Here is a 26,254-nt window from a genome sequence, read left to right as displayed (position 1 = left end):
CCCAGTGTATACTTTGTCAAACCCATGAAACTGTGTCTTTATAATTGTGCATTTTATTGTCTACGACTTACACCTCAATTTAAAAAAACGGAAATCAAGTCAACCTTGCACTTCAGTGACTTCAGTGAAATCACGGTGGGAAGTAGGACTAAGCATATAGGTCTATCCACTCTATCCTTTAGGATACATAAGCCCCTGCAACGCAGAACCCAGCTTGAGGAATGCACAGCACTGAGGAAACATGGTATTTTTCTGGGCTTGATCATGCCCAGACCCCATTGGGGGTCCCCTGACCCCCCCCTTGCCCCAGCCCAGCACAGTGAATTCTTCCTGTGATCATGTGGTCTCAGACCAGTAGGCTGACAAGAGCACAAGCTGTTTATCAGCCCAGTGCTGGGCTGCGTCGGCATCCTATTGACATCTGCATTTCCAGAAAGGGGACAGTCCTGCACTTGAACAGTGATACTCCATGATACATCTCCCCTAACCTCGTGTAACCTCGGGCAGATGACTTACCCTCACTGCGCCTCCTCTGTGAAATGTCCATAACAGCACTCATCTCAGAATGCTCTCATGAGGGCGTTATGGACTGGATGTCTGTGGCCCCACAAAATTCATGTGGAAGCCAAAATCCCCAATGTGATGGTGTTTGGAGGTGGAGCCTTTGGGAGGTGATGACGTCACGAGGGTGGAGCCCCCATGGTGGGGTTAGTGCCCTTCTAGGAGGATGAAGAGACCAGAGCTTCCTCCCCATGACTTTCTCTCCCTCCAGTGTGTGAGGACACAGGGAGAAGGTGGCCGTCTGCAAGCCAGGAAGAGAGCCCTCACCAGACACCAGCTCTGCTGGAGCCCTGATCTTGGACTTCCCAGCCTCCAGAACTATGAGAAATAAAAGTTGCTTAAGCCGCCCAGTCTGTGGTGTTCCTTACAGCAGCCTGGACTAACGTGGCGGGTAAATGAGGTAATAAAAAGCACTAAAGTGCTTAGCATAGCGCCTGGCAACTAACGGCAATCAATACAGGACTGTTATTGTTACGACGAAGTTGTCATTAACGTGGAGACAGGTTATAAATGCTTGAGAAGAGAGCTTCTCACTCAGAATTTTAGTCATTTAATAATGCATACCGCTGGAGCCCTCCGGTGCCAGAGGAAAACCAGTAGCAGAAAACGTCCAATGAGGCGGATGCACACAGGCCAGCAGGCCACCCTGACGCGTTTCTTTTGGAAGCTTTACCCTCTGATGTCTTTTCCAGCTCTCCCTTCCCCAGGCAGAATCCAGGCACTCAACCTCTCAGAAAGGGAGCAGGAAACCTGCACGTTTGGGATCCTGACTGTTCCCGGAGTCACCCCCCCAGCACAGCACAGGGTTGTAGGATGCCCTGCCCACCTGGCCACCAGGTGAGTGCTTGACACCGCCGGCCCCCGATGGTCGCCTCCTGCTTCCCGAGGCTCCACAGTCTCTTTGCAATTTAGCAGAACCTCAAGAAACGGAGTTTAACTGACAGAGTCGGAGGAAACACCACCACAGCCAACCCCAGTGACGCAACAGCAGCAGCGACCACGGGAACCAAGCCTCCCACGTCCCGCATACCTTCGTACAGCCAGTCGCTAAGGCCGTTGTAAATCACGCCTTCCTTCCCAGTTGAGACCACACGGATGGCCTGCTTCCCGACGTGTGCACAGTAGTAGATATTGTTTTCAAAGATAAATATCTAATTTGGAAAGAGAAAAAACATAGCATTAATCAAGGAAGTGCTTACAAATAGGGTATTCTTTAAAAATCCCAAACCAGCAATGTGGTCTGCATTTTCCTTGCATTTATTTGACAGAACAGATGTAGTCTCGGGACCCTTTGGGGCTCACCCACCCCCAAAATCATCTACATTTAAGGTCAACTGGAGACTCAAACTCCACAGAGTTCACCCAATGTTATCATTTACCATGACCAGACAATCTGTCTGATACTCGTGGGTATGTTAACATCAAATGGCTTTGACTATCTTAGCAATTGTATTTTTCCTAGGAATTGTGACTGGTGGGCTGGGAAGCTTGAAATCTGAGACTTACTCACTCGACATTTATGAAAAGTTACTTAGTGGGCACCAACTCTGTGCCAATCATGGGAGAATGAGGTGGGACGTATCATGTGCCTTTACTCACAATCCGGTAAAGAAGACAAACTTTAACAGGAAAATGTTCTGAGGAGCTCTGGGAACACGTAACAGTACTACTAACTTAGGCCAAAGGACAGGCAAGGAGTCCCTGAGAAAGTGACTGGAAAAAAGTTTCTTTTTTGTGGTAAAACATACATGACACAAAATTTGCCACCTTGACCACGTTTAAGTGTACAGTTCAGTGGTGTCAAGTGCATTCACACTGCTGTGCAACCATCACCACCATCATCTCCTGGACTCTTTTCATCCTGCAAAATTCAAACTCTGTCCCCATTAAACACTGACTCCTCATCCCCCTCCCCCACCCCCGGCCCCCACCCTTCTGCTTTCTGTGTCCAGGAATCTGACGACTCCAGGGACCTCGTGTAACGGGAATCACACAGCGTTTGTCCTTCTGTGTCTGGCTTATTTCACTGAGCATAACGTCCTCAAGGTTCACCCATGCTGTGGCAGGTGTCAGGATGCTGAGAAACTGGGCTTTAGGGCTGAGATCTGAATGGCGAGCAGGATGAAGAAAGGGGGGCTGAGAAATTAGGTTACACGGAGGACACAGTGTGAGAGAGAACCAGAGGCAGGCACAGGCCTGGGGAGCTGGAGGAGCTGGACGAGAGCTCCCTGTGACCGGTCCTGCCGGGCGTGAGGAGGAGGAGAAGCAGGAATGGAAGCCCAGGGGGTGGGGGAGAGGCAGGTGCCAGCCCCCAAGGGTCCGTCCGTGGGCTACAGGACCCCAGAGGCAGCAGGAAGCCCTTGGCAGAAGCTCGACAAGGGGAGCAACGTGGCTAGAGGCAAGTCTTCTGTGGGCGAGTCCAGGCCCGTGCCGATGAGAAGGCAGGGCAGGAGGCAGCCCGTCAGCTGTGGGGGGATGGTGGAGACAGACAGAGGTGGACCAGCCAGGGACAGCGGGGGGATGCCCTGGGCGTGGGGAGTGAAGTTGCAGGAGGAGACAGAGTGGTTCCCCAGCCGTTCCCTGGAGCAGCTGGATGGCCCATGTGCAGCCTGGGGTGCCCTGGAAGATGCTACAGTTCTGACCTTAGGTCAGCTCCAAATTCTCTGGGGCCAGGGGGAGGGTGGGCTAGGTCAGTGGCTCTCTAATTCTGATGTGTATTAGAATGATCTGAGGAGCTCTGACATATCCTACAGCCAGGTCCAAGAGCCCAGCCCAATGGTTAGGATCTAGGGGTGGGACCCTGGCATGAGTATTTTATTTTTTTTATTTTTTATTTTTAAAAATATTTATTTATTTGGTTGCGCTGGGTCTCAGTTGCGGCAGGCAGGCTCCTTAGTTGTGGCTTGTGGGCTCCTTAGTTGCAGCATGCATGGGGGATCTATTTCCCTGACCAGGGATCGAACCCAGGCCCCCTGCATTGGGAGCTCGGAGTCTTAACCACTGCACCACCCGGGACGTCCCCTGGCATCCGTATTTTGAAGAAACACCCTGGGCGATTCCAGTGTGCAACCAAATCTATGAAGCAGTGGCCCAGGACAAATCTAATGTCTCCCGAAGCTCTTAAAGTATAAATTAGCCTGTCCTCCAGGCACTGCTCAATTCTGCCCTGTGTTTTCTGTATCTAAATTCTTTGCCTGCTACCCCCACAAGGACCTAAGAACATGATGCAAATATCCAATGTCTGTGGAAACTGAGCTATGTGGACCAAGAACAGGACTCAATCAGATTTTTTTAAAAAGAAATTCTAAAAAAGATATTGTCAGTGTCATTTAAGAGACCAGTGAGAAAGGGTATTTTGCAAGTGTAGGAAACAGCGTAAATACTGACATTTTAAGCTGAAGATGCAGAAGGGCAGTTCCCATGGATCGCTGTCACGGAAGGCTGGAGCTGAAAGCTCTATCAAGCATTAGCTTCCTGCTCGGGCCTCCCGCCTCTTCAAAGATTCACTTCACCCAGAAATGAGCTGGAAAACTTCTAGACACAAGTACACATCCTCATTTAATTTCAGGAGCTGTTCTTACGAGTTTGCCTAAGGGTAAGACGTATTATGAAATTTTAACTTCTTTTATGCGTTCTAAGCCTACAATAAATTTTTGAATCAAATCGGACCGTAGACAATTAATATTCTGAAGAAGTAAAATTTGCTATGATAGATATTAAATCCCTTTTCATCTTGGCTTTATTTTTAATGGAAGGAAAACAAAAGGAAACAGGCTCTAAGGAACAGTGCGTTTTGCTGTGCAGATGTTCACAGCTACAAATGGGAGCCTGGGCTCTACACAGCTCAGCCGCTCCAGGCCCCGCGAGCGCGTCTGCACCATGTGCTCTGGGAGCACAGCGGACCTGCTGCAGGACCTGAGCCAGTGCTGGACTCCTAGTTGCCTCAGTTTCTTTGTCTGTCAATAGAGATCGATGCAGAACTCAGTCTTAGGGTGGCTGTGAGGCTGAGTGAACTGACAACTTCAAAGCACTGAGCACAGCGCCCGGCACGAAGTGAGGGCTCAGCAACACCCATTCTTGTTGTGGTTACTATCATCATTACAAAGGTTTGTTCTGCCTGGAGAGATCAGGAGAGGCTTCATGCGGGAGGTGACACCTGAGCTAGACCAGGAAGAATACCCACATTTTCACAGGGTGCTTACGATAAAGCTCAGCTCAAAGACACACGGAGCTAAAGGGGGAGCTCATTATCTCAGGAACCAGGAATGGGATTAATTACCATAATTGGGCACAACTTAGCTTTTAGTTCTGGACAATCAAGGCCCAAAGGAAAACATATTGAACAGCCCAGTGCTTGACTAAAAGAGAGCAGCACAGCTCCGGTGGAATTACAGAGAATGATAGACTTGAAGTAGAAACCTAAATTCTAGTTGAGACCACTAGTGTCCAGCTCTGAGCAGGTTACTTAACCTCACTGAATCTCATGTCCTTCACTACAAAATACGAGGTTGACTGGATGGTCCCTAAGGTTTCCTCCATACTTAACATTGTTGAATCCAAAGGTCTCATGAGTGTCTGAGATCAGGAAAAGACGTTTAGCAAATTAATTAGTGATGCTATTACTACACTTGTATTCGAAAGGAGAACTATTTATCATGAAGGCAAAATTCAACATTCATAGTGAACCCAACATGCTACTATCAAGGGGGAAAACAGATTCTCTATATTTCAGCTAAAACCCCCAGTTATCACGTCAGCCTAGGTTTCTTTAACTGACACGGTATAGCGACTGTCCTGATCTCGAGAACACACCCTGGTAGTGGGCACTATTTACTAATTGCGTTTCCCCTGGTTTTCTACTTCCTCTTTTGGGTTACCCCATTTCCTGACCAGGCACGACTTTACTAACACTTCCACAATAAACGAGGATGAACGATCCCGTTATATATGACATTAAGTTTAATTTATAGCGTGAAACAGAACAGTTCGGGTGGTCACGGTAGCGCCCGCTGGTTCAGCAGTGATCATAAGGAAGCGATGTATTCGTCCAGCAAATGGGATCATCTCTGTCGTCGGCCATTCTAATCCCACTGGAAACGCTGCACAGTTAACTGACATCAGTGGAACACTGCACACAGATAAGCCATGTCACCAGAACATGGAAGTTCTGTCTCTAAACCTTGCCACCCGCTCAACACATCCTTCGGCAGACTCTGGTGAAGAAGCAAACTGCTGACGGAGAGGTCGGTATGTCCTCGGGAGGTTGGTGCCCATCAGGTTCGTGTGTCCACATGGCTTTAATTTCTGGGTGTACTATGTCACCTCTGGTCCCCTGAATGGTTTCATCAACGGGCCACATAACAGCAAGTCAGAATTACCAACTGTGGCTAACAGATTGGGAAAGCCTCCTGCATTCAGAACTTAATGGCCGGTTCCCCCTGCATAGAAATTGACCTTCAGGTAACTTTCTGTTTCTATTGCCCTGGACACCTGGTAAGGGTGGATATGGGCTCTAATGGCAGGGGACGCTATTTCTGGTACGTTGGAGCTGGTCGAGGAGAACTGTAAACTCTGGGAGGAAGCCGTCGCCGTGACCTCCCCGAGTGCACGATTCCGGTCACCGGGCACTTCCCTCTGGGCACCTGGCAGGGATTCCACACCCACCCACAGGGGTCCCGTGTACTGAGCTGTCACCGGCGGGGGGACGGGGAGAAGACACTGCTACACAGCTGTCGGGTGAATGGCTGCGTGGAACTCTGTGGGGGAGGCGCACCCGAGACCACCTGCTGGCCAACGGCTCCTGTCTACACCCTTCTGAGTCCAGCTGGTGCCAAGCATGGCCTCTGTGGACTTGCAAGTCAGCACATCTGCTTGGCGGACATGAGACCCCTCCGCCCCCCGCCGTGGGTGTTTTCCAGCAGCCATCAGGCTCCTAGAATGGCCCCTCTTCCCTGGGTTCATGTCAGGAGAAACCGGGTGATGGTGGGACTTCTGAGTCGTTACCAGAGTAAAGTTACTGTGGAACAGTTACAAGAAGGGATATTTACCAACACTAAAAGGAGGGAGCAGTAAAACAGCGCTGGGCTTTTTTTTGAAAAGCAAACTGGCTGGTTGGAGATCACACATCAGTTCGGCTGACTATGAAGGTGGAAAACAGGGCAATAAAAGCCACCAAACCCTGACTCTGCATATTCACCATTATTATAGAATATACGGGAGAAAGTTAAAATGTCACAATCCTACAAACCACACACATACACAAAATATGACTATTAAAATACACTTTCTTGTATTTTATTCCCTCCTAGATGAGAGAGAGAGAGAGAGAGAGAGAGAGAGAGAGAGAGAGAGAGAGAGAGGAAGGGAGGGAGAGAGGGAGGGACGGAGAGAGAGGGAATGTGTGTGTTGGTCGGTGGGGTATAAAACCTAGTTTTAATAAAACTAAAGTCATATAACATACACAGGTTTGCACACTGTTTTAGAATCTACATCAGAAATGTTTTTCCATGTTAGTGAGCATTCTCTGAGACATGCCTTTTAGGAGATATACCATAGTTTATTTAATTATGTCCCTATTGTTTGACATCTCTTCTGGTTTTTATTACAATAAAAATGCTCTTGTGTGCATCTCTGTACTTCACCGCACCTCTGACATCTCCCTAGGATAAACCCCTATGAATAGAAATCATGAATCATGTTCACTGTGCAATAAAAAAAAATGGGTGGAGGACAGGGAACAGGCAGATCAGAGAACCACACAGAGTACTGATCATACAGAAGCGTTTATATTCATGAAGAACAGAAAGAAATCTTATTACAACGGGAATATTTTGTTTACCAAACTATCAGACTGACAAACAATACCCAAAGTTGCTAAGAATGCTGTGTGCTCTCCCGATGGGGGCAGAGACTGGCTGCACGCTCACAAGAAGCAGTCAGCAAGCCACATCGAAAGAGACTTTACTTGTGTACATTATGTGAGAAAGGCTGCTGGAAACAAAGTATAATTGGCCTTTTCAAACCGTATCTACAGAACCTGATGACGGTGGAAGCTGTAGCCTCTGAACTAAAGGGGAATAACATACGTGTACGTGTGCAGACACGTCTCTTCCCACGTCAACACGTGAAGGTGCTGAGAATCACTCTCCGATTACTCAAAGCTCAGTTTCAGGAACTGACCAATTTGTAGATTAAATAAATTCTTTCCTTACTCTGTTTTGCTCTCCCATTCCCTGTTTTGACCATTCTACTGCTCAACTGGGCAAGGAAGAGACCTTCCATTATTCTAGTTAGTAACCGTGCCTGGAAAATGCAATGACGGGGGATGGCAAAGCTGTTGATCAAGGAGGGTTTTCCAGATTCTCAGTGGTCCTTACCCAGTTTGGGAGCATCACACCAACCCCACAAACAGGCGTGTGAGCGCCTCCGATCAGCCAGGCAGGGCGCTGAGCAGTTGCCCAGCAAGCTCTCATCCGACCTGTGCAGGCGGCCAAGACTCCGAGTCTACTCTGTGTGAGCGTGTCATTTCCCCAGTTAACCCATCGCCTGAAATTCAGCACACTTGGCTCTCATGTTGGTTCCTGCCCAGGCAGAGGTGGGACGTGGCAAAATTCACTTGCTGTCCTGCCGCTGGATTTTGCCACCCATAAATACAGATAATCACACCTGCCGTGCCAGCCTTGTGGTGCTATTGGGAGGATAAAAGGAGACAATTTTGCTGGAGAAAACCCTGAGGGTTATAAAGCACATTTAAAGGAAACGCACTATTGGCATGATAAGCAGCGTCAGCCCGTTGGGTCCCTGCTACGAGGACACCGTTCTAACAGCAGGGCTCTTGCAGCTGCTCGTGTCAGTACTGCCCCCTCCACCCTTTCCTCCAAAAATCAGTGGAAGACATCACATCACATTTTGACGCAGCAAACTAATGCAGGATTTAATGCCAAAGAGCAGAGTTCAGAGCCAAGAAAGAGAAAGTCCTGTACATAATCTAAAACCATTCCTCTTGCCAGAAAGTACTCACGTTTTTCATCCTTTCAAATGTCAACCAAAATCAAGAAGAAACATCGGGAACATCACCATAAAGACCCTCCCCTCAGTGTAGCCCTTAAATGGTCAAGGAAAAGCTTCCTTTTCAGAGTCGCCCACCGAGAAAAAGCTCTCGGGATCCCTCTCACTTGATGAGCCCACATTTTAACTTGGAGAGTTCAGAGATGTTATTTTTTCAAAGCCGAGGAAAAAGTCCCTAAATGAAATTATGCTCCTGAGGAGTTGATGGCCGCATTCAGTGTCCCCTGTGATATGGGAGCTGAGCAATTTCATCTCGACTCCAGAGATGTGAGGCTCCTAACGCACCCAGGACCTCGGGGCGGGGTCGCGTCAGGGAAGCAGCGAGCGGGTGCCTGGTCTGAGCACGGGTGTGAGCACCTTCCAAGCTCTCTCTCCTCCCCGAGGGCCTCTGAGCTGCGGGGCTGCACACGGACGGCCTGGTCAGGATAAGAAGTGCTGGGAGGGCAAAGTGCTGTAAGGCCAGGTGACAGAGCCCCCATCTGGCCTGGGCTCGGGGTCTTCCCTGAGAATGGCTCCTGAGCTGGGATGACGTGGAGGGTGGGCAGCAGCCGTCGGGGGGAGGAGGGGCACAGGGCATCGCAGGGGAGAGAGGCCTCCGTCCGTCTGGGCAAATGGGACGGCCCGTGTGGAATGAAGGGCCGGGGGGCCAGGTCAAGGCAGGCAGTGTCGGGGGTGAGGCTGGAGAAGGGGCCGGGGAGCCGTGCAGGCCCCACAGGCCGCGTTACTGACTGCGCTTCCTTCTAAGAGCCGCGGAGCACCTGGGGAGCTTTGGCGGCATCATGGTCGTTGGCTGTTTTAAGAGAGCGAGTGAGAAGATGGTGCTGTATTTTCCATGACACCCTGCTGCCGTGTAGGGGGCGGGGCAGAGGGCAAGGCGTCCCGGGGGATGGTCCAGAGGGACAGTGGAGGCTTGGGCGGTGTTGGCCCAATGGTGGGACTGCAGCGATAGGGGTGGGTTCCCAGGGCGAGGTGCTGCCTGGACACAGGCCAAGGGAAGGCAGGTGTGAAGGAGTCTCCTGATCTGACACAGGTGAGTGGGTGGACGGCGGCGCCCCCGGGACTCCCTGGAGGCAGGGCACGGGGGACAGGACAATCACGTGACACGGCCCCTGGAGAGTCTCAGGCTGGGGGCGGGATGCGCAGCAGTTACTCTTACTGTGCAAACAGCTCGTCAACCCCAAATGAACTTGAACCACCGTGGGGTCTGCCTCTGCGGGCCACGGCCGCCTAGCTGTCCTTCCCTCTGGGGTCTTTAGCTGGCAGCACAGCCCCCGCCTGAGAGCCTGCGCTGTCCACGGCAGCGCCTGGACGGGGCCGTCCGTCCCTCAGGCAGCCCAGTTCCCTGCTCCGTGGGGACGGGCAACTTCACCGCCACCAGGAAACGCCACGGAACATGCCACCGTCTGGGGTCAGCGTTAACCACTGAACGAGGTGCCTTTCTTTAGAGGGTCTGGCGGGGAAGGCCACTTCAAAGCCACACAAAGGGCCTCTCGCAGGGGCTTTCAGGCCGCGTGGCAACCCCCGGAGAGCCCCACCTCTCTCCACGGGGCACTGCCTCCTGGGCTGAGCCGAAAGCAATCCTCAGACGTGCTGTAACCACTAGCGCAGCGACTGCCGCCCTGTGGCAACACGCTGATTGTACCAACAAAAGGACGGCTGGATGTACTGGGTTACCCGACTCAGGAGAATACTTGCTTCGGTTCTACGCCTGGATGTTCTGGCTGAGCACTTCGCGGCAATCTCCACTCTCCGTTTGCCTAGTTTGAAGCCGTCCCTCGCCCATGTCCTGTGGCTCTGGGCTGTCTGTGAGAGCCACTTTCTGCCCTGGACACCAGCACGGACACTCGCCCAAGGTGATGCACCTTGTCCGTTGGAAGAGCCAGGATTTGGGCCGAGGCAGCGCGACTCCGGAGTCCGTGATGTGTGGCCTCTCACCGTCCGGACACCCTGCTATTCTGTAGAACTGAGGGGCAGGCTCCGAGAAGCGAAGCTTTCACCCAAGGTCACAGAGCTACTTAGTAACAGAATTAGAAACGAACCGCTTAACCCACACGCCCGTGATTCCAGCGCCAGCAGCGCCAGCAGCGCCAGCAGCGTTTGGGAACCCGCGAGAATCGCTAATTCTCAGGACCCTCCCCAGACCAACTGAGTTGTAGCGGGCCCTCCGGTGACTCTGATGCACACTGCAATTTGCTGCTTCTTCCAGTTGAAAATCATGAACAATTCTGAGCAACTCTGCTGGTGAGAATGGCTGGACCGCTGGGCCTTCATGGGAGTGGGTCTGAAAACTCTCTAAAAGCATTGAGAGAAATGACAAATGTACTGACTGGCAGAAATCAGTCCGAGGCGATCTCTCAATCTTTTTATACCGCAGTTAAATTCAAGCCTCATCGGTTGCCAAACATAGTCTTCTGACTCCAAAGAAGTGAATGAATTTTCCAGTATCTTCCTAAGGGGATGAAAAAATCCATTTTTTTCTTGGTAAGTTTCCAGGCCTTTTTGTATACAGTCCAAACATAAGGCCAGCAATGCTGCCACTGAAACATCATTCGGACCTTCCTGGTTGGATCACCTGGATGGTACCAGGTATTTGAAGCGTGCAGTGTCTGCTCTGAGGGTACACTGAAGCCACTAACACCGTCCCAGACATGCCAGCTCAGCCCTCTCAGACACATTCCCTCCGATGCTCCCCGGGTGACTGGTCTTTGGACTTTATTCTCCAAGGTGATGTGATAAACAGCCGACCTCTCTTCAGCCGCTAGGGGCTCATTATCTGGTCTGTAGGTTATGTGCGGTCTTGGAAACTCCTCTTTCTTTTGGCTCTTCACCTCCCAGCTCGTTACTGCTCCTCAGCATCTCCCCAGAGGCTGGGAGTGGGGATCAAAGACAGTCCAGCTCAGAAGCCCACCGTCCTTGGCATTTATGCTCAGGAGACATTTGCCGTGGTTCTGCTGGGACCGGCTCCGGGCCACACCGTGAAGTCCTTAAAGATGATTTCTGCTACCTGTCACACTCTCGTCAGTGATCTTTTCTATTATTTACACACTGAGACAATAAAAGATGAATGGACCCAGAACAAACCCAGAAAATTCACAAGAAAGATGCCATGGGTATTAATTTATAGAAAATAATCAACTACTAAATACATATTAATTTAATCAACTACGGGATATAATTAAATACATGCTGATTTTTTTTTTTTTTTTAATTAATTTATTTATTTATTTTATTTTTGGCTGTGCTGGGTCTTCGCTTCTGTGCGAGGGCTTTCTCCAGTTGTGGCAAGCGGGGGCCACTCTTCATCACGGTGTGCGGGCCTCTCACTATCGCGGCCTCTCTTGTTGCGGAGCACAGGCTCCAGACGCACAGGCTCAGTAGTTATGGCTCACGGGCCCAGTTGCTCCGTGGCATGTGGGATCTTCCCAGACCAGGGCTCGAACCCGTGTCCCCTGCATTGGCAGGCAGACTCTCAACCACTGCACCACCAGGGAAGCCCAATACATGCTGATTTAAATAGCAATGCAACTGAATTACATTAGCAAAGAGTTTTGAAAATTCGTAGAAGCAGCAATATTTTTTTAATGATACAGCCTGATGCTTTATGCAGTAAATATATGACCGATTAAGCACACAGGAAACAATTTGTAAATGTATATCAAGTGCCTTAAAAAAGTGCTCAATACTTCAATTAAGAATATCAACTGGCAAAAAAAAGTGTTCATTTTTTTTGACTCAGTAATTCCTCATCATTTTAGGCGCAAAGATATTCCACTGCATCAACTGTAGTACTGAATTTTATAAATAGTCTAGATGTCCAACAGGAAAATGATTTAATTTTTGTAAATCCATTCAATGAACTATTATGTAACCGTTAAAAATTATGTTTCGAACAAGTATTTAATTGTATAAAATGCTAACTGAATCACACTGGGCACAAAGTTGGGATATATAAAACTAATTAATATAACTATAAAATAATTAACAATAATTATTACAACTATAGTTGTTATTATAACGGTAAGTGTTTCTATTCTTAGAAACAAGATTAAGAGAACACACTAAAATATTAATAGTAATTGTCTATGGATACTGGATCTATTGGTCCTTTTACAAGAAGTTTTTTCCCCTACTTTTTATATTTTTTACTTTCTATAGTTTGTATTACTTTTACAATGGGAAAATAAATAATAAAAATTAATCAACTACCTAAAATGAGCCTGGCACCAGTACTGGGAACTGGGGATAAAATAATGAACACGCCAGCATCCTAACCGCCAAGGGGTGTCATATATGATGGGAAAGGGGCTGGAAACAAGCATCCACCATACCAGCTGGGTGTACACAGAGGCGGGGGAGCCAGCAGGGCACAGAATCCCAGCCTGCGGTCCTAGGACCTCAGAGAGGCTGTGCTTTCACTTTCGACACCACCCCTGTCACTCACTGTTTCCTTCATCGCTGCCTCTGTCTGAAGTGAGTCCCTATGTCAATGGCTAATTCATATTAAAAGCAATAAACATTCCAGAGACACAGAGAAGACACAATGAGCACCTCAAGCCCAGCCCTGGGGCATCGAGGCTTTGCTGCTCCAGGACCAGCCCTAACTGGGCACCTAAGTCACCGATGCCAAAGAGACCTCAGCATCTTCCCACCGCTGCGGCTGACGGGTCCCATCCTCCGACGCCCGGGACTGAGGCTGGAGGGACCAGACAGGGCAACCCTGAGCCTGTGCCAGGCATTTCTGCCCTTCCATCGCGGTGGGAGCACCGGAGCCAGCCCCTATGCAGACTCTGACTGTCAGATGCCACACACGTCTCTGGAGGCCTCTGGCTGGGGGAAGGCTGAGCAGGGGCCGGGGAGAGCGCTGAGCTGCCAGTGGGCACACGGGTGTTTGTGGCAGGAGGCGAGGGGTACGTACATCTCCCGAGGGGGGCAGCCTGGACTCAGGGCCGGCTCCACCACCCGCCAGATGCCCCAGACTTTCTCACCCATTAGGTGACCTTGCGTGTCTGTGCAGAGCACTTGGGAAGGTCCCCGTTCGCAGTCGACATTCCACATTCACATCCCCTCTAGTTCCTAAATACTGGGATCCGAAGCCCTCAGTGGAGCCGCTAATTCCAACATCATATGAGACCCAGTGATGAGCACAGGAGTCAGGAACCTTCTGGAAGCCAGCACGATGTCCCCCGCTCCCCCTCCCTCTGGGCAAGGCTCTGCCGTCCTGCTGGAGCCCTCAGGCCTGGCTCGGCCCTTCCCCCTGCAGACCTCCCTCTGGGCTGACACGAAAACGTGACTCTGACCCTCAGGGCGGCCCTGGGATTGACCCCACGTGTGCTGGTCCCGGTCATTCTCCTGTCACCTGCCTGGTGAGAGTCCCCAGGCTGCTTGCCCCACACCACCGGCCACAGCTCTTTCGTTAAACAAACACTGGGACGTCCCTGGCGGTCCAGTGGTTAACACTCTGAGCTCTCAATGCAGGGGGCACAGCTTCGATCCCTGGGTGGGGAACTAAGATCCCGCATGCCGCGCGGCGCGACCAGGAAAAAAAAAAACCATGAATGTGGCATCACAGGGATTTTTAGTTACATCCTCCTATAAGCCCATGGGCGGTGCCGCTTTGATCCCCAGCTAGAGGAAGATGACAAGCAGGGAGTTTAAGTGATTTGCCCAATGTGACAGGCATGAGCTGAGGTTTGGCCCAGGCTGCCGGCTCCAGGATCTGGCTCTGCGGCCTCTGGACCAGGCTGCTCCCTCTGACACTCGCACAGTATCCTCTGTAATTGGTGTTAAAGAAACGTGTGTAGGAACTCAGTCACCAAGGTCACGCATCTCAGGGTCAATCGCTTAGAGCCAGGCCAGAAACCTCATGGCCAGAGATGCCCCATCCACTCAGAGCCCCGCCGCTGACACCCTGCGTCGAGGCCTCGACCGCGCCCTCTTCTCTAAAGCCTGTCTCAGCAGCTCGGGCTGCTACAACAGAACACCACAGACTGGGCCGCTTAAACAGCAAACATTTATAGCTCACAGCTCTGGTGGCTGGAAGTCCAAGATCAGGGTGCCAGCAGGGTCGGGTTCTGGTGAGGACCCTTCTCCTGGTTCACACAGGGTGTCCTCTTGCTGTGTCCTCACGTGGCAGAGAGAGAAATCACCTCTCTCGTGGTTCTTCTTATAAGGGCACGAATCCCATTCATGGGGGCTCCACCCTCATGACCTAATCACCCCCAAAGCCCCCCTCCTAATACCACCACACTGGGGATAAGGGTTTCCATATGTGAATTTGGGGGACACAAACATTCAGTCCATAGCAATGCCTTCCTGTCCTGCTCTGCAAAGTCCAAGTCTACTCCACCTCTTTCGGGAAGCCTTCTATGACTACCTTCATCTCGCTTCCTCTAATTCATGAATGCCAATTGTAGCAACCACTAAGCACAATTCCGTCTTAAAAAACAGGGGACTTAAGACTCTTTAGCTTCTAAAATTCTGTAATAACTTTCCTAGATTATGTCATGTGTATATGTCTTGTCCAAATATTAATCTCCTTTACGCCACAGTAATGTCCTCGCTTTTTCCTTTATCTCCTACAAACACTGGCACAGCTCTGGGCAAGCACAAGGCTTATGCTATGAGTCTGAGCCGTCTGAGTTCTTCGCTCCTGGCCTGGGGCCCCACCAGCCCTCTCAGCTCCTGGAGGCTGAGTGGCAGGCGCTGCACTGGCCCATGGGCCACACGCGGCCCTCGCGTAATCCCTCAGTGGGCACCAGCATCTCAGACCGCAGCCCCACACAGAGAGTGGGGGACAGCGGGTGGGGTCTGGGCCCCCCTCCCACCTCTCTCCAACTGTCACTCGCCGGCCACAGACCCAGGGCACATTTTAATGACAAAACAGAAGCTGCCTTTTGAAATGCTGTCCAAGGTGGCAAATCTCAGTTTTTCAGGCATATTGGGAGCAGGCGGGGAAAGGTGAATTAACTGACCTAATCAACGAGATGATGTAGTTGGACAGGATCGTGTGTAGGCATGTGCTTGGGGAGAGGGAGGAAGAGATGACTGTGGGTCGAGGGGAGGGGTATCAATGTCCCTTGGGGGTGGCTAGCAGGTGAGCAGGCTCCCTGCTTGTCCGGACTGCCCCGGTGTTAGCACTGAACGCCCCACAAACACCGGGATGGCCTATCACCCCGGGTTCAGGTGACTCGTAATTGGTGGGGAGGGCTCAGCTGATCTCCATTATTTATATCACGGGCTGAAAATTTCTGGGATGATCAATGAGAAAAGTCATGTATATAAATCCCCAACTCCCGTATCTTCTTATACAGCTACACACATCCACATACGAGCCTTCATGCGTGTCTATGTACATCTATTATGATGACACCAGGGATGGTGCTTTAGGGGAGTCCATCTGTTTTTGCTCAGGCTCAGCCAGAACCTTCCAGGGCCTTCTAGACTCACAAGGAGCCACAGGACTGGGACAGGTCACATGACAGGAGCTCGGCCTGGAGCTGGGGGCAGAGGGGGAGTCTGGAGAGGCTTTAGTTATCTGATGTCACATGTTGGGTTTCGCACCAAAGGACACACTTAGAGACAGATGTGGCCTAGCTGCTCTGGGAGCACAGCCTAAGGAGCCCCAGGGCTCTGCCGGGTTCCGATGGGGCTGCGCCCGCCAGGGCCTCCCACCCACGTGGAGGCTGGCTCCGTTGAATGAGGACAGCGTTGAGCTCAGCGGGGAGCATCAGGTGGAATATTTTATCAGGCAACCCGTCTTCTGCGGTGAGCTTGGTCATCAGCACTTCCGGAAAATCAGTGCACTCCGAAACGCTAGCAAAATGAAAATGTTAACTAATAAAGCAAAATTTCAAACTCCTTAGAATTTCAGGAGACACAAGCTGCAAACTATCACTAGGAGTTATGGAAACGGGACTTGAGGGAGATTTAGCAGAACCACCGTCAGGAGGGTCCTCCTTCAGGGAAGCATCACGTTGCTTTCCCTTATTGGGAACTAGCGCATGATAGTAACCCCAAGGGAACAGCTGTACAGGCAGCCCCTGACTCACGATGGTTCTACTTATGATTTTTCAGTTTTATGATGGTGTGAAAGCGATATGCATTCAGCAGACGCTGTACTTGGAATTTTGGAATTTGCTCTTTTCCCAGGCAGTGCTGTGTGGTCTGATCCTCTCTCTCTCGTGATGCAGGGCAGCTGCAGTCAGCCCTGCGATCGCGGGCAGGGGGTGGGGTGGGGGTGGGGGAACCACCATACACTGACAACCATTCCAGACCCAGACGGCCATCCTGCTTTTCACCTTCAGTACAGTGTCCAATAAACTACACGAGATACTCAACACTTTATTATAAAACAGGCTTTGTGTTAGAGGATTTTGCCCACCTGTAGGCCACTAGAAGTGCTCTGAGCATGTTTAAGGTGGGCTGGCTAAGCTGTGATGTGTGGTAGGTTAGAGTATTAAATGCATTTTTCAGCTTAGGATATTTTCAATTTACAATGGGTTAATCGGGACATAATGCCATCGTTAAGTCAAGGAAGATCTGTACTCCAACCCACATTAAGTTTAGAGGCTATCACCTTATAAAAATTCCTTTTAGAGGAGCCAAATTACCACCCTTTAATCCTAAAAAAGACCCCTTGAAAAGCAGAATGTAACTGTCAGTAGAAAAATAGAGATAACAGTTTTCAAATAAAAGTGGCACAAGGAGAAAAGGGTGGTGAGTAGATGTGCTTTCAAGGCCTTGAACCTCTAATTAATGAGATGACTGCATCTCTGTTTAGAATCTGCACAGACACCTAAATCACGTAAGTGATCATTGAAGAAACCCCAATTCCCAAAGCCTGGGAGAATGACTCCTATACATCTTGGTGCTTCTTGACCCCAGACATTTATTAAATGATTTCCCTCCAAATGCTGGAAAATGTTTTATGCACATGAGGATACAACCTGAAAGACAAAGGTGGTTCCAACGAGGAAGGGAAGTCGTGGTAATCCCCTAATCTGGACCATAACAAGAGCTATTATTTATTGCCTTCTATGCACTTTGTGTGGTTACTACTACATGATTTGATTATATATTACCCCAGGTTCTCCCAATAATCATGCAAAATAGGCATCTTAATTATCCTCGTTTCATGGATGAGGAAACTGACTTAAGGTCAAAAAAGCTAATAGGGTCGCCTGGCTCCAAAGTCTATGTTTTTCCATTTTATAATTTTCTCATCATTTGAGCAAAAATTATATCTTTGGCTCAGATTCAAGATGCTATTAGATTTCTCCTTCCACATCAGTGGCCAAGAAAGGAAACTAACATTTACTCCATCAAGGAAGGCTGCACATTAGTTGCTTAAGTAACCTTCATGGCATCCCTGGCGGCCTTTCTACCCTATTTACAGATGAGGAAACCGAGGCTCTGAGGGGTCATTAAAATCATACACTCCTGAGATTGGCGGGCTGGGTTTCAGTCCAGCTTGGGCTGCTTCTAAACTCTGCTCTTTTCGCCAGAGGAGTGGCTCCCAGAGTATGCTTAACCGCCAACCACCTCCATGATGTTTTTGGATTTTGATTTGAGCACCACTAGTACTATTATTTACGACATTTTCCCCAATCATTTCCCTTTAGATGTAAACAGGTTTCATTTACAAGGGACATTTTGTCTCCCTAGCGTAAAGGGAACACCAGTATGCTTAGCAGTGAAGAAGTGGTAAGCATAAACACCAACAAAACAAAACATTATTTCTAATTCTGTCCAGGTCTACTTAAAGACCTGGACCTGAGGTGTAGCTCTCTTTGTTACAAAGGGAGATTAGGAGGTATTAGGGGCTGTCAAAGACTTTCTCCTGGTCTATGAGCCAAAGTTTGAAGGAGAATTGAAAATGGAATAATTTCCTTACTACCTATTGATACTTCAATCTTCCTAAGCTCTCTCTCCATGCAGCACCTACAATCCTGCCCCAGACCATCCACCAAATGCTCACCACTTTGTTCCATAACATTAAGGAATTCCACATAGCTAGTGTGGAGAAAAACAATCTTAGGAAGGTGTTTGAGTTGCATCAAAACACTTTAAACTTGCTTCTCACAGGTCGTTTCTGCCCAACTAAGATGGTGTATTATGAAGCAAAACAGTGAAAGATGTTCCTGGCTTTACCAGCCTTGCTTTATCTATTTGGTATAAATAGGATGGTGGAGCCATCAGGGAACACACAGCAGCTGGTGGTCCTTAAGGCTGTGGGTTGCCTGGCAAACAGAAGGCGCTCAAATACCATTGAATGAATGGGGCTTATGGACATTATCATGAGGGAAAAGAGATCAGAGCAAATGAAACCAGGGTTTTTTTTCCTGTCCTCAACATTTTCACTTATTGCAGGTCAGGTTAAAATGAGAATAAAGGCAGCTGTAAAGGGGAAATAACCACTGGCCTGTCTGTAAGGTACATGCAGAGGCTGACTGGGGAGGAAATCAGCCCCTTCCGGTGCCACGGGATCGGGAGGGGCCCATTTGGAGGGAACTAGTCCCAGCCGGCTGGACCATTTCTCCTCTTAGGCTGAGACAGCTGCACGTATACAGAAAACAGAGAGCACTGTGGGTCCATGGACATAGCTCACATTTAAAAAAAAAATAAATTTATTTATTTTTGGCTGAGTTGGGTTTTTGTTGCTGCACACAGGCTTTCTCTAGTTGCAGCGAGCAGGGGCTACTCTTTGTTGCGGTGCGCGGGCTTCTCATTGCGGTGGCTTCTCTTGTTGCAGAGCACAGGCTCTAGGTGAGCGGGCTTCAGTAGTTGTGGCACACGGGCTCAGTAGCTGTGGCTCACAGGCTGTAGAGCGCAGGCTCAGTAGCTGTGGTGCACGGGCTTAGTTGCTCCGCGGCATGTGGGATCTTCCCGGACCAGGGCTCGAACCCGTGTCCCCTGCATCGGCAGGCAGATTCTTAACCACTGCGCCGCCAGGGAAGCCCCCATCATCTACTTTTAACTCCTGACTTTACGTTTATAAGCACATTAGCGTCAAGTGACACTACTTGAGTTGTTGTGAGAAAAGAATAAAAGTGAATTTGATGTGTAAGTAATACAGCTCTGCCAAGCAAAGCAACAATAATATCATGCTCTGTTGTTCCAAAGAAGGTTTCTCAGCAGGTCAGATAAAGAAAAGTCATGGGAAACCGACTCATAACATGGCACAGGGTGGCACAGGTGTGAAAAAGAAAAGGCAGGAACAGTTAGTGCTATAATCACCAGCACCATAAATTGGTATCGCTCCTTTTAAATTTGTTGATTTTACAGATTTGTTGAAGTTAATTGGTAAAGTATATATATATATATATAAGTTATGTAAGTTTATACTGAGCTTTGCGTTTGTACCTAAGTACCATTTTAATAAAGTGATTTAAGTCTAACTCAATAATGTATTTACCATACTAGTAGATCAATTCTACTCATGAACGTAGATGCAAAAATCGGAAAGAAAATGTTGGTTTAAATAACCGAGCAAAATATGTATATATATAAGAAAGTTGGATTTATCTAATTGGATTTATCCTACTAATGTAAGGCTGGTTTTCTGTTGATCAATACAGTACTACACTGACAGATTAAAGGAGAAAAGCCACATGGATCACCTCAGTAGATGCAGAAAACACATTTCAAAATTCAAAATCCATTCAAGATAACGAATAATAGAACACAAACCACAATAGCAACAACAAAAATAAAACAAAGAAATAAACAAAACCTCAGAGCAAACTAGAAATGGAAATGACTTTCCTTAAACTGGTCAAGGGCATCTACCAAATAAGTCTGTAGGAACTTCACACTAAATGGTGAAAACTTGAAAGCACTTCCTTTATGATCAGAAACAAGACAAGGATCAGAGTCCCACAATTACCATTTTATACCACTTGGTATTAGTGGCCTTGGACAGCACAGCAAGACAGATAAGGGAAGCAGACAGAGCAGGGTGAAAAAGGAAGAAATAAATTTGTCAGCATTTGGAGAGGATAGGATTGCCTAAATCCTTAATCCAAAGAAATCACAAATAAATTTTTGGAACTAAATGAGTTTAGCAAGGTTGAGGGATATGAAATCAATATAAAAAGTCAACTGCAATTCTATTCACCTGCATATATAAATTAGAAAAATTATATTTAAAAAAATGAAATATATGCAATAGTTCCAAAAATATTCTAATACCTAGGAATACATTTAAGCCAAATAGTTGCATGAAATTTATTAGAGAAGATTGACTTTAGTGAAAGACATGTTTTGAAAAAGTAAATAAATTGTCAACTATACCATGTATTGGAAGGTTCAATAGCTGAAGTTTATAAGCCCTCCCATAACTGGTGTGTAGATTTACTGCAGCTCCGACTAATCGCCCAAAATTTAAAAGAACACACACACACACGCACACACACACACACACACAACCCAAGATAGCCAAGACATGCCCCAAGAGCAACATGTACATCTAGTACAATAGATTTAACAATACCTACTACCAACAGGTATGATGTCATACCTATTATAAAGCTATGATAATTAAGAATGTGTGGTTCTGTCACATCAATAGACAAAAGACCAGTGGGATATAGTAGAGAGTCTGAAACCAAACCTACACATACAGGAAAGTGGATAAATGGTAGAGGCAGCCCTGAAGATCGGTGAGGAAAGGAAGATTTTTTTCAATAAATGGTTCTTGGACAGTGATCATTCCTATGGAAAAATAATTGTAAGTCTGCTTCACACCCAACCCCCAAGTCAATTTTAGGTGGATTAAAGACCTATTTTGAAAGATGAAATTACAAAAATGTTAGAAGACATGTAGGAGGATATGTTCTCAGGGTAGGAAAAAATCTCTTCAAAAAGACATAAAAAATGCAAACCATAAGTGAATAAATTTTATCTCATTGAAATTAACCTCTTTTCCTATCAAAAAAATATCAAAATGAGAGTGAAAAGACAAGCTGTAAAATGCAAGAAATATTGGCAATAATAAAATGGAAAAATAATTAGAATTTGGAATATATAAGGACAAGGACCCACTGTATAGCACAGGGAACTATATTCAATATTCTGTGATAAATCATAATGGAAAAGAATCTGAAAAAGAATACATATATATGTATATATTATACATATATATATATAACTGAATCACTTTGCTGTATACCTGAAACTAACACAACATTGTAAATCAACTCTACTTCAATAAAAAAAGAAACACAACAGATTTCTGCATATTAATTTTGTAAAAAAACACTACATAAAGAAAATGTACATATCGATAAGAAAGAGACACGCAACCCAAAAGAAAAATAGGTAAGGCATGAACAAGCATTTTACAGAAGATGTAATATAAACAATAACCACACCTGTAAAAAATGTTCGACCTCATTAGTAATCAATTATATGCAAATTAAAACCCACAGAAACTTTGGCACATGTGTACCAGGAAATGAGCAACATGTACTTAACAAAACTACAAAAAATTTTAAACTAACTAGAAATGAACTGCATATCCATGGGCAGGGGACTGGATAAACTCACTGGGACATATCTGTACAATGGACGACCAAGTCACATTGAAAAATGTTCAATTACAGCTACATGTATCACAAATATCTACAAATATCACAAACGGTGTTGAGTGCAGAAATCAAGGAACAGGAGTACATACAAGGTATGGCAATAGTTATTTAAAGTTAAAACCATAACTGATATATTGTTCAGGGATTCATCAGCATGTGGTAAAACTTTTTAAAAACTAGCAGGAGGGCTTCCCTGGTGGCGCAGTGGTTAAGAATCTGCCTGCCAATGCAGGGGACATGGGTTCGAGCCCTGGTCCCGGAAGATCCCACATGCCGCGGAGCAACTAAGCTCGTGCGCCACAACTACTGAGCGTGTGCTCTAAAGTCTGTGAGCCACAGCTACTGAGCTCACGTGCTGCAACTACTGAAGCCCATGCACCCTAGAGCCCGCGCTCCGCAACAAGAGAAGCCACCGCAATGAGAAGGCCACGCACTGCAACGAAGAGTAGCCCCTGCTCGCCACAACTAGAGAAAGCCCGCGTGCAGCAATGAAGACCCAATGCAGCCAAAAATAAGTAAATAAAATAAATTTATAAAAAAAAAATAGCAGGAAAGAGTAAAGAAAATTCAGAGTCTGGTTGTCAGGTGGGGGAGGGGAGTGAGACCATGTTCCACGTTCCATGCTGAGTGGAGGGTGTGTGGGTCTTCATTTTATTATTTTCACACTTCATATATATTCTTTGTCTTTACAAAGTATTTCATTAAGATATAAAAATGCATCTGAAACATAAAATAGTTAAAGGTAGAAAACTAAAAAAAAAAAATGTTTAGGTCCCCCCCGGGGAAGGGGACACTCGGAGTTTTATTTGTTTAACCCTCTAAAAAGGCTTTGCACATCACTCAAGTGTGAGTACGTCCCACTGGACTAATGCTCTGTCTCTTACAGAAGGAACATTTTATTCCAGTTGGGGTTTAGTGCCCGCTCTGGGGCCCTGACAGCTCATTTATGGAAGCTGCAGAGATTTCAGACGGAAATATCACAGTTAGGTCAATGTTTCATTTCCTTTTAGGAGGCGAGTAGGGAGAAAGATAAGTGTGTTAGATTAATTACACCAGCGGCTGTTTCAGAAGACAGCCAGTTTCTTGATATTGCAAAAATGTTTCATATGGGTGGCCTTGAATACAAATATCATCATTCCTAGTAACAACACTTTGCATTTTCAGGGCATTTAAGGGATTTTCAAAGACTTTTCACAGACATGAACTCATTTGGTCTCAAGATAAGTCATTCTGGTTTTTCAGCTGAAGACACTGAACCCAGATGTACAGTTTGGTGCAGAGAAAAAAGCAGGACTTGGGTTTCTGTTCTGATACCATCATTAATATGTGATCTTGGAGAAACAACTTACATTTTCTGAACTTCAATTTTCTCACTGTTAAATGGAGATACGGTGAACAAAAAAGACAATATATGTGAAATGCCTGTCTTGGTAATTGGTGCCTTGGAAGCCCTAAATAGAGGGTTGCTTTATTATTAGCTATTATGTCACAACCCAAGCAGCCACGTAGTGACAACTTGCTGTCTGAAATCTAGCACTTTTGTTAGTTATGGCTGTCTTTTTAGTAGACTTTATTGTTTATAGGTTTGATTGGAGAAAATCACAAAAAAATTATTAACATTGCATAAAATGTCTATCAATGTGGGCAATGACTCCTCACCCAGAGCTAGAAGAAAACGAAAACACAATAATTTTGTAACATCCTGATCTTAACTTTGAATTGAATTGATTGGCCAGGACCAAGGCAACCTGCCGTGCAGTCAGCATCTGCCTGGATGTGCCCACTGACCCGACGAGGGACCGCCGACATCCGGAAGTGAAGGTTTCATTGGCAATGTTCTAATGACTGGAGACTTCATATGCAACACACTCCTTTGCTATAGGCCTGGTGATTAAAAACATAATCTCACAGATTCTTTGTTTTTTCGTGAAGTTGGCACGGTGTCCACGAGGCTTCAGAGTAATTAAAGAGACCACGCAGTCCCCACCCTGCCTGCCGGCATCTGAACCCGTGATGCTCAAATCTGGCTGCACATGAGAAGCTCCTGGGAGCTTTGATATTTAGCAGTGCCCGAGCCCCGCCTGGTGCAAACACACCAGATTTCCTTGGGCATGGAGCCCAGGCACTGGTCTTTATAAAAGTCAAAGAGTAGCTAAGAACCACTAGTTCAAACAATCACCTACCACCATAACCCTTTGTTTTCATTAAATGTGTACCAGGCCATTGAACGCTTGGCCAATAAAATTGTAGGGTTGTTGGAAGAAAGGATTTACAGACTCTGCCACCTCACTGGGAAATTACAAAAACACTGGCACATTTCCTTATGACACAGGAGGTGAAAGGCAGGCCTACCAGCTGCTTGACAGGCTGCTTTGTTATGACACTGATTTACTGTTCAGATACGATTCAACAGGGATGTGGGGAGACGGCTGAGGCCACAGAACAATGAGATGTGCTACAGTGAGGTTCTGTTACGTTTCATCAGCCTAGAATTGATAGTTTACTTCTCCACTGACTGATGAATTTATGCTTTTATTATTCTGTGCCTTTTGATAGGAAGATTTTGGAGTCAGTTAATCTTGTAATGCAATAACAGGAAATTTAAAAGACAGAATTCACTAAGCAAGTCCACCACGAACCTTGTCCTGGGCTGATTAGAATCATAGGAAATAGAGAGCAGTGACTTCAGAGCACATCTTAATGACTCAAATTCCGTTAAACATTCACATTTCTCAGCGAATTTAGAAAATATGAGCTTGTATGGCCATGGAGAAAATTAGTTTAATGGAATAAATACATGCACATGCAATTAGAATTTTTTTTAATCTGGAAATTTGCTGGAATTTCCCTGAGCCTGAGCTTGAACGTCATGTCATGGGTAATTATAACTCATTTGGAGGCTGCAACGGTTAAGGTTTAAGGGAGGTATGTTACAAGTTATGGCCTAAGACGGAAGGCCAGTTACAACAGGTGAAAATACAGGAAAAATATGACAAATGCGCCTCAGGTTTGTGCTTATATCAGGAAAGGTAACTGATTTTCACTTTGGGTAAACAATATGCCTTAAGTGGCCAAAATAAACAAATGGGACCTAATCAAACTTATAAACTTTTGCACAGCAAAGGAAACCAGAAGCAAAATGAACAGACAACCTACGGACTGGGAGAAAATATTTGCAAACGATGTAACCGACAAGGATTTAATTTCCAAAATACACAACAGCTCATACAACTCAATAACAAAAAAATGAAACAACCCCATCAAGAAATGGGCAGAAGACCTAAATAGACATTTCTCCAAAGAAGACATACAGATGGCCAAAAGGCACATGAAAAGATGTTCAACATCGCTTATTCGAGAAATGCGAATCAAAACTACAATGAGGTACCACCTCACACCGGTCAGAATGGCCATCATTAAAAAGTCCACAAACAATAAATGCTGGGGAGGGTGTGGAGAAAAGGGAACTCTCTTATACTACTGGTGGGAATGCAAATTGTTGTAGCCGCTCTGGAGAAGAGTATGGAGGTTCCTTCAAAAACTAAAAACAGAGATGCCATATTATCCAGCAATTCTACCCCTGGCCATGTATCTGGAAAAGATGAAAACTCTAACTCAAAAAGATACATGCACCCCTATGTTCATAACAGCACTATTTACAATAGCCAGGACATGGAAGCAACCTAAATGTCCAGATATTGGAGGAATGGATAAAGAGGAACGGACAAAGAAGGTGTGGCACATATACACTGGGTTGGTCAAAAATTTCGTTCGGGTTTGTCCATAAGATGTTACGGAAAAACCCGAACGAATGTTTTGGCCAACCCAATATAATGGAATATTACTCAGCCATAAAAAAGAATGAAATAATGCCATTTGCAGCAACATGGACGGACCCAGAGATTATCATACTAAGTGAACTAAGTCAGACAGAGAAAGACAAATACCATATGATATCACTTATCTGTGGAATCTAAAATATGACACAAATGAACTTATTTACAAAACAGACTCAGACATAGAAAACAAACTTATGGTTA

The 26,254-nt window shown here is 46.7% G+C and overlaps 1 protein-coding gene across 1 annotated transcript in view; it reads right to left on the bottom strand.

The window, feature by feature from the left end:
• Nucleotides 1–26,254, bottom strand: part of DPP6 (dipeptidyl peptidase like 6) — a 792,296-nt gene that overhangs the window by 154,246 nt on the left and 611,796 nt on the right. Inside the window, exon 8 of the mRNA XM_061198976.1 lies at nt 1,592–1,712. Coding sequence (XP_061054959.1) covers nt 1,592–1,712 — 121 coding nt within the window. The remainder of the gene's footprint in view (nt 1–1,591; nt 1,713–26,254) is intronic.

The sequence above is a fragment of the Eubalaena glacialis genome, chromosome 8, assembly GCF_028564815.1.
Source record: "Eubalaena glacialis isolate mEubGla1 chromosome 8, mEubGla1.1.hap2.+ XY, whole genome shotgun sequence".
Lineage (NCBI taxonomy): Eukaryota > Metazoa > Chordata > Mammalia > Artiodactyla > Balaenidae > Eubalaena > Eubalaena glacialis.
This window is presented reverse-complemented; position numbering and strand designations above follow the sequence as displayed.